At 44.8% G+C, this 12,247-nt stretch overlaps 1 protein-coding gene across 1 annotated transcript in view; it reads right to left on the bottom strand.

Moving 5' to 3' along the window:
* The window catches only part of Ano2 (anoctamin 2), a 313,200-nt gene that overhangs the window by 220,437 nt on the left and 80,516 nt on the right, over positions 1-12,247 (bottom strand). Inside the window, exons 7-9 of the mRNA XM_074075322.1 lie at positions 9,444-9,499; positions 8,530-8,571; positions 1,584-1,648 (exon numbers count right to left, since the gene is read on the bottom strand). Coding sequence (XP_073931423.1) covers positions 1,584-1,648; positions 8,530-8,571; positions 9,444-9,499 — 163 coding nt within the window. The remainder of the gene's footprint in view (positions 1-1,583; positions 1,649-8,529; positions 8,572-9,443; positions 9,500-12,247) is intronic.

The following is a 12,247-nucleotide window of genomic DNA, read 5'->3' as shown; positions in this document are numbered from 1 at the left end:
CTCTGTTCCAAAGGCAATTCTTCCCCTGCAGGTGAGGCTGCTTTTGTGGCCAAAACCAAGTGAGTATTGGAGCCATTTCCCACTCAGGTGGCAGGCAAATCACCTGAAATCTTTGGGGGAAAAGATAGGACTTTCCGGAAGGGAGAACTTTTGTTTTTTATTCATCCTTAAAAAAAAAAAAGAAGAAGAATGGGTAGTTGAACAAAACAGGCAACAGAAGTGGGTGGCCACTTGAGATGCAGAAAGAGAGATCAAAGTCCACCAGGAATGGAGGAAGCAGCCTTGGTGTGGCCCCAGAAACATTCTAGGTGGCCCATGCCACAAAAAGGCAGCAAGGGAACAGAGCTGCTGGGTGAGGAGACTCAGCCACAGGCACCCCACACCCCTGCTCTCAGACCCGAGCACTTCAGTTAGAGTTCTTTAGCTGGGACAAACAACTGCTTTTTCCCAGTTGTCTGGGAGGGAGTCACATCTCAGTGCAGGAGGTGAACCTGCCCAAACCTTGGCCCCCACACTGCCTTCTTTTTCCAAGACGAATTCTTCCCTCTAGGTTCTATTTCTCCGGCAGCCGCCCTCTAAAATCTCAGCCCAGGGCAATCAGCCAGGAATGCTGTCTGTGTTTGCAAGCAGACTAATTAGCTCATCAGAAGAGCCACAAGTGTCTAGATGGCAGGGACGCCATTGTGTCAACCCAGGGCTCTCCTCCTTAGTCTCCCATCTTTTCCAAATGGATGTGTTCTACCACATTAGCTCATAGATCCCTCAGCTCAGCCTCCCAGTTAATGATAATCAGGACCTTAAAAAACAAAACTAGAATGTCCCAAAGAAACAGTAGCACATAATGGCTGGGTCTGGACTAGAACCCAAGTCTCTAGGCTCTCAGCCAAGCACCTCCTTACTTCCCAGTATTGCCACCCTATTCCAGCCAAGGAGGCAGCTAGGCTCTAAGAGCATATCAAGTTTCTAGAGCCCTTTCCCATTTTAGGCAAGTCATACATACAGCATTCTAGAAAGTCTTGCAAAGGGCTGTTCATCAATGCTCTACAAAATGTGAGGTAATTTCCAAAGTGCCAGCAAATTCCATCATTCTGGGGGCAACACTGAAGGGAGGGAGTCCAGGACCCAGTCTTTCCTCCTTTCTAAGTTAGAAAAGCTATGGATAGCCCACCCTCCCTGTCAGGCTAGCTGGCTTATTTCCAGGTGACTTGCCAGAACTTTCTTTTCCTTAGTCAACCCCCTGGCCACTTGGACATCACCCAAGGTCCTTCTCTAGAACAAGTTTAAGAAAAAGAATGAGAAAGGCAGCTCTTCTATACCCAAAGAGCAAGCAGGAAAGAGAGACCGGTGCTAAAGACTGCAAGACAAAAGCCATGGGATATCAATGTCCATTATCTTCTGAACCCCACAGCCTCCATTTTCCACCACATCCCTCCACTGCTTCCCACACAAGACACAGAGCTGAGGATCAGAAATCAGAAATCAGATCCCTCTACTTTAACAACAGACTGCCAGGTCAAGAGGGTTGACCACATTTCAGGATTTGCACCTCAACAACCTCCCAAAAGTCCCCTCCCACAACTTACCTGATGAGGTCAATAGGTTGAAACTTGTAGAACACTCCATAGCGTGCCCATTCCTGATACAGCAGCTAAGCAAGAAAAATGGGGAGATGGACAGATTAGGAATAAAGTGGGCACCATTCATCTTATTTTGGGCATTCTAGTAAGCCAAAATTTTAGCCCTACAGCCTAGCTTCTAGGAAAAGTTTCATAAGATATCCATATGGCAGATGTCCAAAAGCAGGAGGCTAGAGAATCTGTATTCTCCTTTTCCAAATATTAGAGGTTACTTGTATAACACTCAGAGGCAGTTCTGAACCTAGTATCACCCCAACTTCCACACTTCCTCATCTTGCCTAGTCCAGAAAATAAGCCCCTGGCATTCATTATTCACCTATTTAACAAGTATCCATTGGACCACTCCTAGAGGCCAGGCATAGCACAGACTCTGGATAATGCAGTAAACAAAATCCCTGTTGTCATGGAGACAAATATAAGCATGTAACATACAAGATTTATAAATGCCGCAAAAATCAAGGTAAGGGTTTACATAAAGGTCAGGGTGGTATTTTAGAAAACATAGCCAGGGAGGGCCTCTCTGAGGAGGTGACATTTGAGCTGAGACTAGAAGGAAATAGGAGAATGCTCCAGGTATAATAGTCTCTCTGTGCAAAAGCTTTGAGGCAAGTGCCTCTGGTATGTCCTAGGAAGAACACAGAAAGTGTGTGACTAGGACAGAGTGAGCACAAGAATAATGGGAGATTGGTGTCACAAAGTACCAGGATCATTCAGGGATTGGTAGGCCATACTAAAAGCTTCAGCATTAAGAAAGCCATTGAGAGACTTGCAGCACAGGAAATAAATAATCTGACTGGGATTATGGAAGATACCCCTGACTGCTGGGCAGAAAATAGAGAATGAGCAGAGGAACAGGGAAACTTGTGGAATGGTCGAAGAGAGAAATGATGGCTTGAACCATGGTAGGGGATGTGGTGATAAGTAGTTGATTCTACTTATCGATTTGCTATTGGATTGGTTGTGAGAAAATGAGAACTTGGCCTGAGTGCTTGAGAAACAGCGATAGTATTTACTGAAATGGGGAAGACTGTGGGGAACAAGTGAAAGGAGGCAGAACCAAGAGTTCACTTTGGGATGCATTAATTTGAGATGCTCTTTGGGTATCCACATGGGGATGGTGAATAAGCAGCTAGATATAAAAATCTGGAGTCCCAACTGGAGATGCAAATTTGGGAGGTACTGAAGAGATGATTTTCAAAGTCATTAGACCATGGATACAATCAAATAGAAGAAAGAGTAAGTGGTGAAGAGGTCTCACAATTTAGAGGACCAGAGGGTAGTGAAGAACCAGCAAAGGGGCAAAAGGAACAGTCAGTGGTATGAAGGAACAGTAGAAGTGTGTGGGGTCCTGGAAATTAAGAAAAGAAAGGGTTTCCAGAAAAAGAAAATGACAGTCTGTGTCAAATGCTGCTGATGGCTCAGGCCAGATGAGAACAGAAAAAGTAGTCATTAAATTAAGTGACCCGAAGATCATTGATGTTCTTGACAAGAGTGGTTCAAGGTTAAAAGTGGGAGTAAAACTTTTGAGTGGAACACAAATAAGAGGCTAAGGGAGGAGGTGCTACACCAAACACACCAGGCCATCTTTTGAGAATTTTGTATCAACTACGGCAGAACTAGCAGGTAAACAAAACCTGCATATCAATCCCAGGGACAAACCATCCCTCCCAATATTTAAGTTTCAAACCCCATCCAGCAAGCTTCACCAGTCATCCTGAAGTTAAAAAAGTAACGTAGTAATCATCCACCAGAAGACCTCATCTAGATGGTTATGCCAAGCAGATATTGGTGCTTAATCAAACAACAAGACCAGGCCATACACAGTGGCTCACAAGCTACTTGAGAAGCAGAGATCAGAAGGATCAAGGTTCAAAGCCAACCCTGGCAAAAATTTAGGAAGACCCCAATATCAGCAAACAAAACAAGGCATGGTGGTACATGCCTAAAATCCCAAGTATGTGGGAGGTATAAGTAGGAAGATTGTGGTTCAAGGTCAGTCTAGGGAAATAAGCACCAGACCCTATCTGAAAAATAACTTGAAGTCAAAAGGACTGGACCATGGCTCAAGTGGTAGAGCACCTGTCTAGTAAGTGCCAAGTTCTGAGTTCAAACCCCAGTACTACAAAAAAAATTAAAATGTCTAGAACTGACTGACTTACAATGCAGCTTTTATTTTCAGAGGTTCTTTATGTTCCTTATACATCACATTTCCTTACACATTTGCAGAACTTACAAGGAAATCTGCCAAGGAGAGTCTACTCTCCTTGGTATTTTGGCTAGCCAGCTGAACATCAGCCCTACAGGAAACCATCCTTTTCACCAAAGAGTCTTTAAAGACATGATATTAAAACAGAAGTGAGAACTAACATTTCTACTTAATGGCTATAGACTTTTATTGTTGTAATATCTCTCTGAAACTGAAAAATACAGCCATAAACCATACAGGCTCTAATGAAGCAAGCTGTGCTTACAGTTACCACTTACAAAGCAGGAAACTCAGGCACAAAAAGTACACGATGATCATACACAAGATGCAGGATAGCAGAGGAAGACCTGAATTCCTGAGCACAGATTCTGTCCATACCAGAGTGGTGCCTCATAACCTACTCTTATTGCTATTAGTAGGTCTTGTCCTTCCCTGCGCCCCCTACCCAATGTGGTGATTCTTCTGCCTAGGATTCTGACTCTATCTCTCTCCCAAGTGCAAATTCTGAGCTCTCCAGCACCTGGTTGTCACATTAACATCATTTGCAGCTCAAAGGGAGGCCAGCTTGCATCAAGAGATATGGTGCAGTTCCCCCCTGAGGACTGTATGATGCCATTGATGGACTCCTAGGTGCTGACCCAAGTCACACATCCAGCAGAAATGTAAGCCTAAGAACACCTATTTGCCACTGCCCTGAGGCAAAAACTAGAAATGGTCCTAGAAGCCAGTATGGCCCATGGACTCCAGTCCAAACTGAGAGGCAACCTCAGAAGCCCTATTCCTCCTTGGATGCCAGACCTGCTGTAAGAAACCTCCAAAGTCCCTATAATCGTGTTGTGGCCTCCAAGCACAGCTATGTGTACAGGTGAGGAAGAAAGCTGCATGAACTTGATACAGAAGGGTGAGGCAGATAAGAAGGAAGGGATCATGAGGCAGCTCCTGAAGAAAGGCAGTTGGAGCTACAAAGCAGCAGATCTGGGTAAACCAGCAGTTATGCCCAGATGTTCATGTGGATCTGACAGGGCAGCCCACACACCACTGACAGGGAGGGAGGGAAGGACAGGGACAGAGCAGCAGACCCTTCTCTACTTCTAAGAATGTCTGATCACACACAGTGAAGACCAGGTGGGTATAATAAAGTTAGCAGTTAGGGAGAAGGGTAGCATCCTTTGGAGTCTGTGCCCCACAAAACTTGGGATACCTGTGGTACCCCTACAACCACGGTAACTTGTAATAGGCCTCTAAACTGGCAGAGTATAGAACCTTCTAATGCAGCTCCTAGCAAATCTACTTTCTCTCTGTCCTCTCTTCAGCAACTAACTATGCTATCAAGTAAATCAAAGAGAGGCTGCAGCAAATTCCAAATGGACAATGCCTTCTTGCAGAGACCCTGAATGTAATTCAGGCATGTCTGTCTGTCTGACCCCAAGTCTTTATGGCAGAAGACAACAATCCACAGGGACTACTTCATCTGACAGACTAGCACATGCAAGCAGCATGTTCAGCTCCTTGGGGGATCACATTTGCAATGGTTCACTGGAGCAAGTATTTCCTAACACTATAAAGAAACTCAGGTGTTTAAATCTTTCACAATGCCAAAGAATGTCAAGGTGCTTGGGATTCATGGTCCTGTACTCTCTGAAGCCACAAACTCTTCAGAGAGCAGTTAGGCCTGAGACAGTTAGAAAGATGCCTGCTGTAAACACCTCAGAGGTATCCGTGAGACAGAGAATGTACAAGACCAGATTCTACTCCCAGATCCTGCAGTGACCTAGTTCAACATTTGGCAAGAAATGTCAACTACCTAGATCTCAACTTCTTGGTAGAGTGGCATGGAATTTGTGCAGAATGGAAAATTACTGCTCAAGAACAGTGCCTTCCTGGTCTGAAAACTTGGCTGTTAAAATGCAGGACAGACTCTTTTCATTCCCTCTTGAGTGGGTCAATTACTAACCATACATTACAAAGGACAGCTACGTGCAAAGAATGGGAAACTCAGAACCAAGGCTCTCCAAAGTGCTAAAGACAATCACCTTTCAATGCTATGCATTCGATTCTCCCCTGTAAGTGGATGAGGAAGCCACAGGGAGCCAGCAGGAGCTAGGCAGCCCTTAGAAGACAGTGACATTCAGTTCTCTGGAGTCCTCTGATAGATAAAGAAGCTTTGGCAAATGTGGAACTAGACAGCATCTGGAGGCCAGGAGGGAACCATCAAACCCCAGACTGCTCCCTCTTCCTGCTTCCCTGGCTTCTAGGAAGGCAGGAAACCCCTGCTCTCCAGAGGCATGAAGTCTCTTCCTAATTACCCTCCAGGAGGAGAGAGACTTCTAGCCTCTACCTGGAACTGAGTCATCAAGACCGCAAAACTTCAACAGGCAAGCTGGAGGGGAAGGAAGCTGCCACTCTCCAGGGCCTCATGGCTCTCCTGCAGTCTGCCTGACACGAGCCTGGGCCCTGGGGAACCGTGGGAACAGCCACAAATTGCAAGGAAAGAAGGAAGGAAGACATCCAGGGGCTGGCAGCATAGGCAGCTTGGGATATTGTGGCAAATCATCCCCAAAACCCCCAGAGAGCCATCCCATACTGCAGCAACCAAGGCATCTCCATGTCTGCCAGCTCCAAATGCAGAGAGTTCTCCCTTGTCCCTGACCAAATCCTCCTTGTAGCCATCTTGAAGGACACTTCACTAGTATAATGTCACAAAACAAAAAAAGTAAAAATGATTCACATATTTCCCTTTATTTAGGATAGGTCATAGGATCCAGCACTGATGTGAAGAGCCTTCTTGCCAGGCAAAAGAAACTGTATGGCTGTGACTCAAGAATGCTGGTTTGGGGTTTGGACATCAGGGTTTAGTACACCATCATTTATGGGCATTGCAGACAGTCTCCTCTACTGGCTGGGCATCAGGTTCCCAAGCCCAGTGGACAGAAAAGGGCTTGCATTCTTCTTCGTGGCTGCTCTCATCCCCCATCAAGGCAAAGCTCATTTCTCTAACCATGACCTGGGCAGAGAAAAGTTAAGGACCCCGAACTGGCCAGCAAAGGGAAATCCATGAAAAGGGGTCCTCTTGTCTTTCAAAGACACTTGTTCACATGCAGGGAACATTCTTCTGACATCAGCTTTGGGAATTATCCATCAAGAGGCAATTCCATCACAGCAGGCTTCTCCCTGCCTCTCAACTCCTGTCTACTCTACCAGAAGAGGGTAGACATCAACATCATTGTATCAGCCTAAGTAAAGCATTTTCTAGAGGGAAATTTTTCTTTCTTGTTAATAACATAATGTCATTCAAAAAAGACAAATACACATATATTTAGAATAGCCTACAATTTGTTTCTCTCCACTAGTGCTGATAAAAGAAAGCAGTGTGGTTTCTCCCAGTTACTATGTGTTCCTGGTCTCTGTAATATGCTTAGGCAGGTTGGGGTCACCACCACCCAGCAGGAAGTTTCTTAGGCAGGCAGTGAATGGCCATGGTTGCTTAAAGGGGAGGAACATGACAATAGAGTGTGGGAGGACAGAAAATGGTTGGGTAAGAGAGGTGAGATGTGAGGAGAAAGGCTTCCTCCTTTTCCTTTAAATCTGATGCAGGACTTTTCAGGAAATTAAACACCGAGACTATTAGCGTCAGATAGAAAACAGATGAGCTTAAGACATCGCAGTACTACAGCAGATTCCCTGGGCAGGCAGAAAGGGGACATGTGTAAGCAATCACAGCAGTATTTCTGGAAAAGACCTTTTATGTTTTTAATACTTAACACTTCATAACAGGGACTAATAGGCAGGATAAAAGAAGGCTGCTCAAAAGGCAACTTGGGGGATGAATGATTTTCCAGACAACAGAGTTGGGGGAGGGAAACTTCTTCAGCTTCAATTCCTCCTCCTTCTTTCCCTCTCTTACCCACCCTCCTCAGATCACTAGAGCTTCTGGAGACTGGGCAGAAGGATGGCATGGGAGGCTCATGGACATGTTCTCACTGAAGAGACTGGGGTCATCCTTTAGCATGCTGGGCCATGGCAGGGGAGGGGCAAGCCATGACCTCAGCACATCAACAAACAGAAAACAGATCTGTATGGAAGACTGGGGAGACAGATGTTGGTCAGGGGCTGTGATGGCCATTGGAGGGACCCTTGTCCCTCCCCCACCTGTAGCGTCTAGTTGCAGTATGACAGGGTCACCTTCTCCCTCAGCTTTCTCATCTATAATTTGGGAGTGCTATTCTCCACTTGCCTGATTGAGGATAAGAAAAACTACTTAAAGATGACCCATTCCCCCAAAAAAGATATCCATGGATAATCATGCATTTTTGGAAGGGACACTGGATTTGAGAGGAAAGGTGTCCCATGTCCCCCTCTATATGTTCTGGCACTGTGCTGTTGAACAACTTATTCAATCTCCTGTCTCAGATTCTGCATCTGTACATTAAGAAATGTGCTTTCTTTTCTTTGAAGGGTAGAATAAGGGCTTTGTGGGGACTGTTGGTATATTTCAAGATGCTTAGTATGGGTCTCTGGAGTCCCACAACACTGGTGATGTCCATTTCCAAATGCCCAGGGGCAGGGTGGTGTGGAAAAAACTGTTGAAATATAGATATGCAGGTAACTAGAACACCTAGAAAACTGGTAGCCAGTTCCATAGTCATACCTGCCTAAGACACTCAGTGCAGCACAAAGCAGGCTTACCTTTCTGTCATTCATGTCATCCCCTGGACTATCATATTCACCCTGTAAGAGAGAAGGGGATCCCAGATAAAGCTTAAGAGATGAGCCTGAGCCACTCATGGCCAATACAGTCGCAGAGCCCATGTCTGCAAATAAGTTAGCGCGTCATGCTATGACATGCTTGCCCTTGTGCACAACTGGCAGAACTTAGATTTGTACATGCCACAGTAAAGATGTCAGGAAGGGGAATGCACCCATCTGAAAATTCCTATTAGGAAGACTCATATGGCACTAAATCTTAGCAACCTCACATGGCACCATTGCATGACTGATGCTAAAGATGTGACCCAACAGATGAAGGGTGAGGTCAAAAGTATTTACTAAAGGGCTGGTTAGTTCTTCATGGATTGTCTTGCAACACATCATTGCATTGCACCATGGGATGTTCAGAACATCACTCTAGGCCTAGGAACTCCAGTGACAGTGCAGGTTGTGTAACTTCAGTACAGGCCTTTGAGATTTCTTCCATGACCATCGGCCCGCCTTCACCGTTAGTCACCTACATGCTATAGCTATACTTTCATACTTTCACCAAAAACAAAGGTAGGGAGTCAGGGAAAGGGCAAACAAAAACCAGTGCCTGGAGGAATCAGTGGAAAGTCAGAGACCTTGGCAAATATCAAACCGGGTGTTATTGTCAGCAATGAGTTGTCCAGATTTGGCCAAGGTATTTTAATGTCATAATTTACTTCTGCCTGACTTGCCAGGCAATTCATCCCACTACATTGCCTATGGTTTTCAACCTTTAGAAGACTAGAGAGAACATTTCTATGAAAATGGTACTTACTCAGATGCTGAGGCAAGGAGAATGGCAAATTTAAGGTCAGTCTGTGCTACATAGTGAGACCCTATCTTTAAAAAAAAATGGTACTTACATCATGAAGTGGGTAGGCAGCCTCATAGATATGGTTTGCTATCAGAGAGTTAATACCTATGGAAGAAAAAAAGGTGAGAATGGTAACTCTAGGGCCAGGGATTCTCAATGTAACCCAATTTTATTTTTATAAATAGTAAACTCTCGCCTGCCTCCCAGTTGAGAGTCTCTACCTTCTTCCAGTCTAGAAGTCGCCATAGAGCTTTAGTCTTTGGTATAAGAACAATGTTGTCCATTTCTGAGACACAAAGTTATGTTTTAATATCAAATATGCTTCTTAAACTTCACATTCCCCATTCCTCAAAGATTCAGAGAGCTTCAGTCCAATTACCTTCTGCCACCACCAGCCAGCATCACATGGCCATACTGTTTTCAGTGACAGCGCAGGCATGGTCGTATGCATAACTTTGTGATCAATAAAAGTACATGTCAGAGTATCTCACCACACTCAACAAAACTCATGTTTCTGGTACCTTCCTGACTTTCACAAGGCAGCACTTACTTACTGTTCATGAGTGACATGCCTACCTGGACTATAACATCCCTGAGGTTGCAGGTAGTAGTACAACAGTTCTCAAAAATGTAATCCACTGATGGTCACTCCTATAATCCTTGCTACTTGAGAGGCAGAGATCAGGAGGATCATGGTTCAAAGCAAGCCCGGTAAATAGTTCATAAGACCCTATCTTAAAAATACCCAACACGAAGCAGGGCTGGCATAGTGGCTTAAGTGGTAGAGTGCCTACCTAGCAAGAATAAGACCCTGAGTTCAAACTCCAGTACCACTAAAGAAAGTACACACATACACCCAGATGATATTTGATCTGGGGAATCCTGGGAGTCTCTCTGACCCTTTCCAAGGGCTTGTGAGGTGAAAACTATATACATATATATTGTATTTGCTGTTTCACTCTTACTCTCTCCCACATGTATAGTGGGGCTTTGCCATGTGTGATGATATCATCCCTGAAGGTGAATGGAATGTGTGCTTGTGTATTCTTGTACCTCAAAAATTTCTCAGTTGTAGCTTCTGATACAATAAGTGCCAATTAGACTGGCAGAGTGGCTCAAGCAGTAGAGCGCTTGCCTAGCAAGCGTGAGGCCCTGAGTTCAAACCCCAGTACCACCAAAAAATAAAAAAATAATAATAAATAAATGCCGATCAATAGAACCCACCTACCTAAAATTCCTCTGGGTGCTTCCAATTACTTTTAGAAGCATAAACATGCCCTAAAACCAAAAATATGAAAACTACACAATGGATTCCATTTTAATCCCAATAGTACTTCATACCACTTGCATATAACAGAAACTACTGAATAAATGTCCTGTGCATAATTGGTCCTGTCCCTCTAACTCCAAAACACATTCACAATAGAGATGTTTTTCTCAGCAAAAGTCATTGTTATTTACTTGCTTCATTCTGGGTTTTACTCAGAGACTATAAAGTGGTCTGTATGTCCTATCTAGATCAGGATAGGTTGTTCTGGTCACTGGCTTCCAGCTACCGATTGAAAGTACAAAAATCTTACCATACCAGGACCAACATTTAATCATAGACAGGGAGGAGGAAGAGGAAGATTCTAGTACATAGTGTCTTGCACACACTTTCATCCCTGAGCTATTCCTTCCAGAGAGACTGCAGTCAGCAGTGAGATGAGGAGATAATTCAATGTGAATCCACGCACGTTTGGATCACAAGTCTACACAGCATTTACTCATTAAAATTCACAGTTTTCCACCTCCCATTCCCACCCACACCAAAAAGGATCTTTATTCAGAGACCAAAGAGGATCACAAACCATCTTTTCTCTTCCATCAGCCCCTCTTCCTCAAACTTTGCCAAGATTCAACACCATCTAGGATGGAGGATTCTACAAAGACCATTCCATGTGCCCTACGTGGGCACAGAGGCCCGAGGGAGGCCTCAGGGGTGCTCAGTGGACACCTCCACCTGTGAGCTGAAAGTTCAGTTTTTGGTTGCTGCTGTGACACCAAGGGCCAGCAGTCCTTTTCTGATTTTAAGTTTCCTCCTTGGCATAAACATAAAACATGAGAAATAACTTTGGGTGGTGAGAAGGCGTAAGGGCGGGAAGTACAGATGGGGGAGGGGTGCTGAGACTGGACAAACTGCAGGTTTGTTTTACGCACAAGACTACAGTTTCACTCAGAGCATCATTAATCAGTTCAAGAGCTCTAACCACAGCAATGTGAAGCCACCCCGCGGTAATCAAAGGGAGGGGTCCCAAGCTAGAAGGGACGTGAGGTTTAGTTCAAAGCTACAAAAGTGCTGTCGACATGGATAGAAGCTGAGGCATCACAGGCTGGTAGGGCCCCATCAAGACCACACCCCAGGAATTACCTCACCCAATCTCTGCACTCACACCCCATGGTTGCCATGCCAGCTAAATATACCCCTATAGACAGTCCCACCGTTACATGAAAAAAGTTAAACAGGTGTTTCACCTTACTTTGCTCTTCTGCTAATTCTCAGCTTTCCTTAACACAGTAGCTGAGTGTGTAGAAGCATTAAACTGACAACCTGAACTCTGGGTCCCGCTGCCAGACCTCAAAAAGATCTCAGATCATTGGAGTGTAAAGCTCTGTACCCTAGACCCATCTCAAATACATAGTCCAGCCTACAGCAGGCAGCTGGATTCACTTCCAGAGAATCATCTGCTTATTGTTTTGTGTCCTTCAAAAGCCTGAGGGGTCCCTGGGTCAGACAGCATGCCTTTCAGTTGCATCTTTCAAAGCACTTAGATCACTGCTGAGGCATAGAAGGGATGACAATGTAAGAGTCAC

Source organism: Castor canadensis, chromosome 6, assembly GCF_047511655.1.
Source record: "Castor canadensis chromosome 6, mCasCan1.hap1v2, whole genome shotgun sequence".
In the NCBI taxonomy this organism is placed as follows: domain Eukaryota; kingdom Metazoa; phylum Chordata; class Mammalia; order Rodentia; family Castoridae; genus Castor; species Castor canadensis.
The sequence above is the reverse complement of the archived record's forward strand: the minus strand, read 5'-3'. Positions and strand labels throughout refer to the sequence as shown.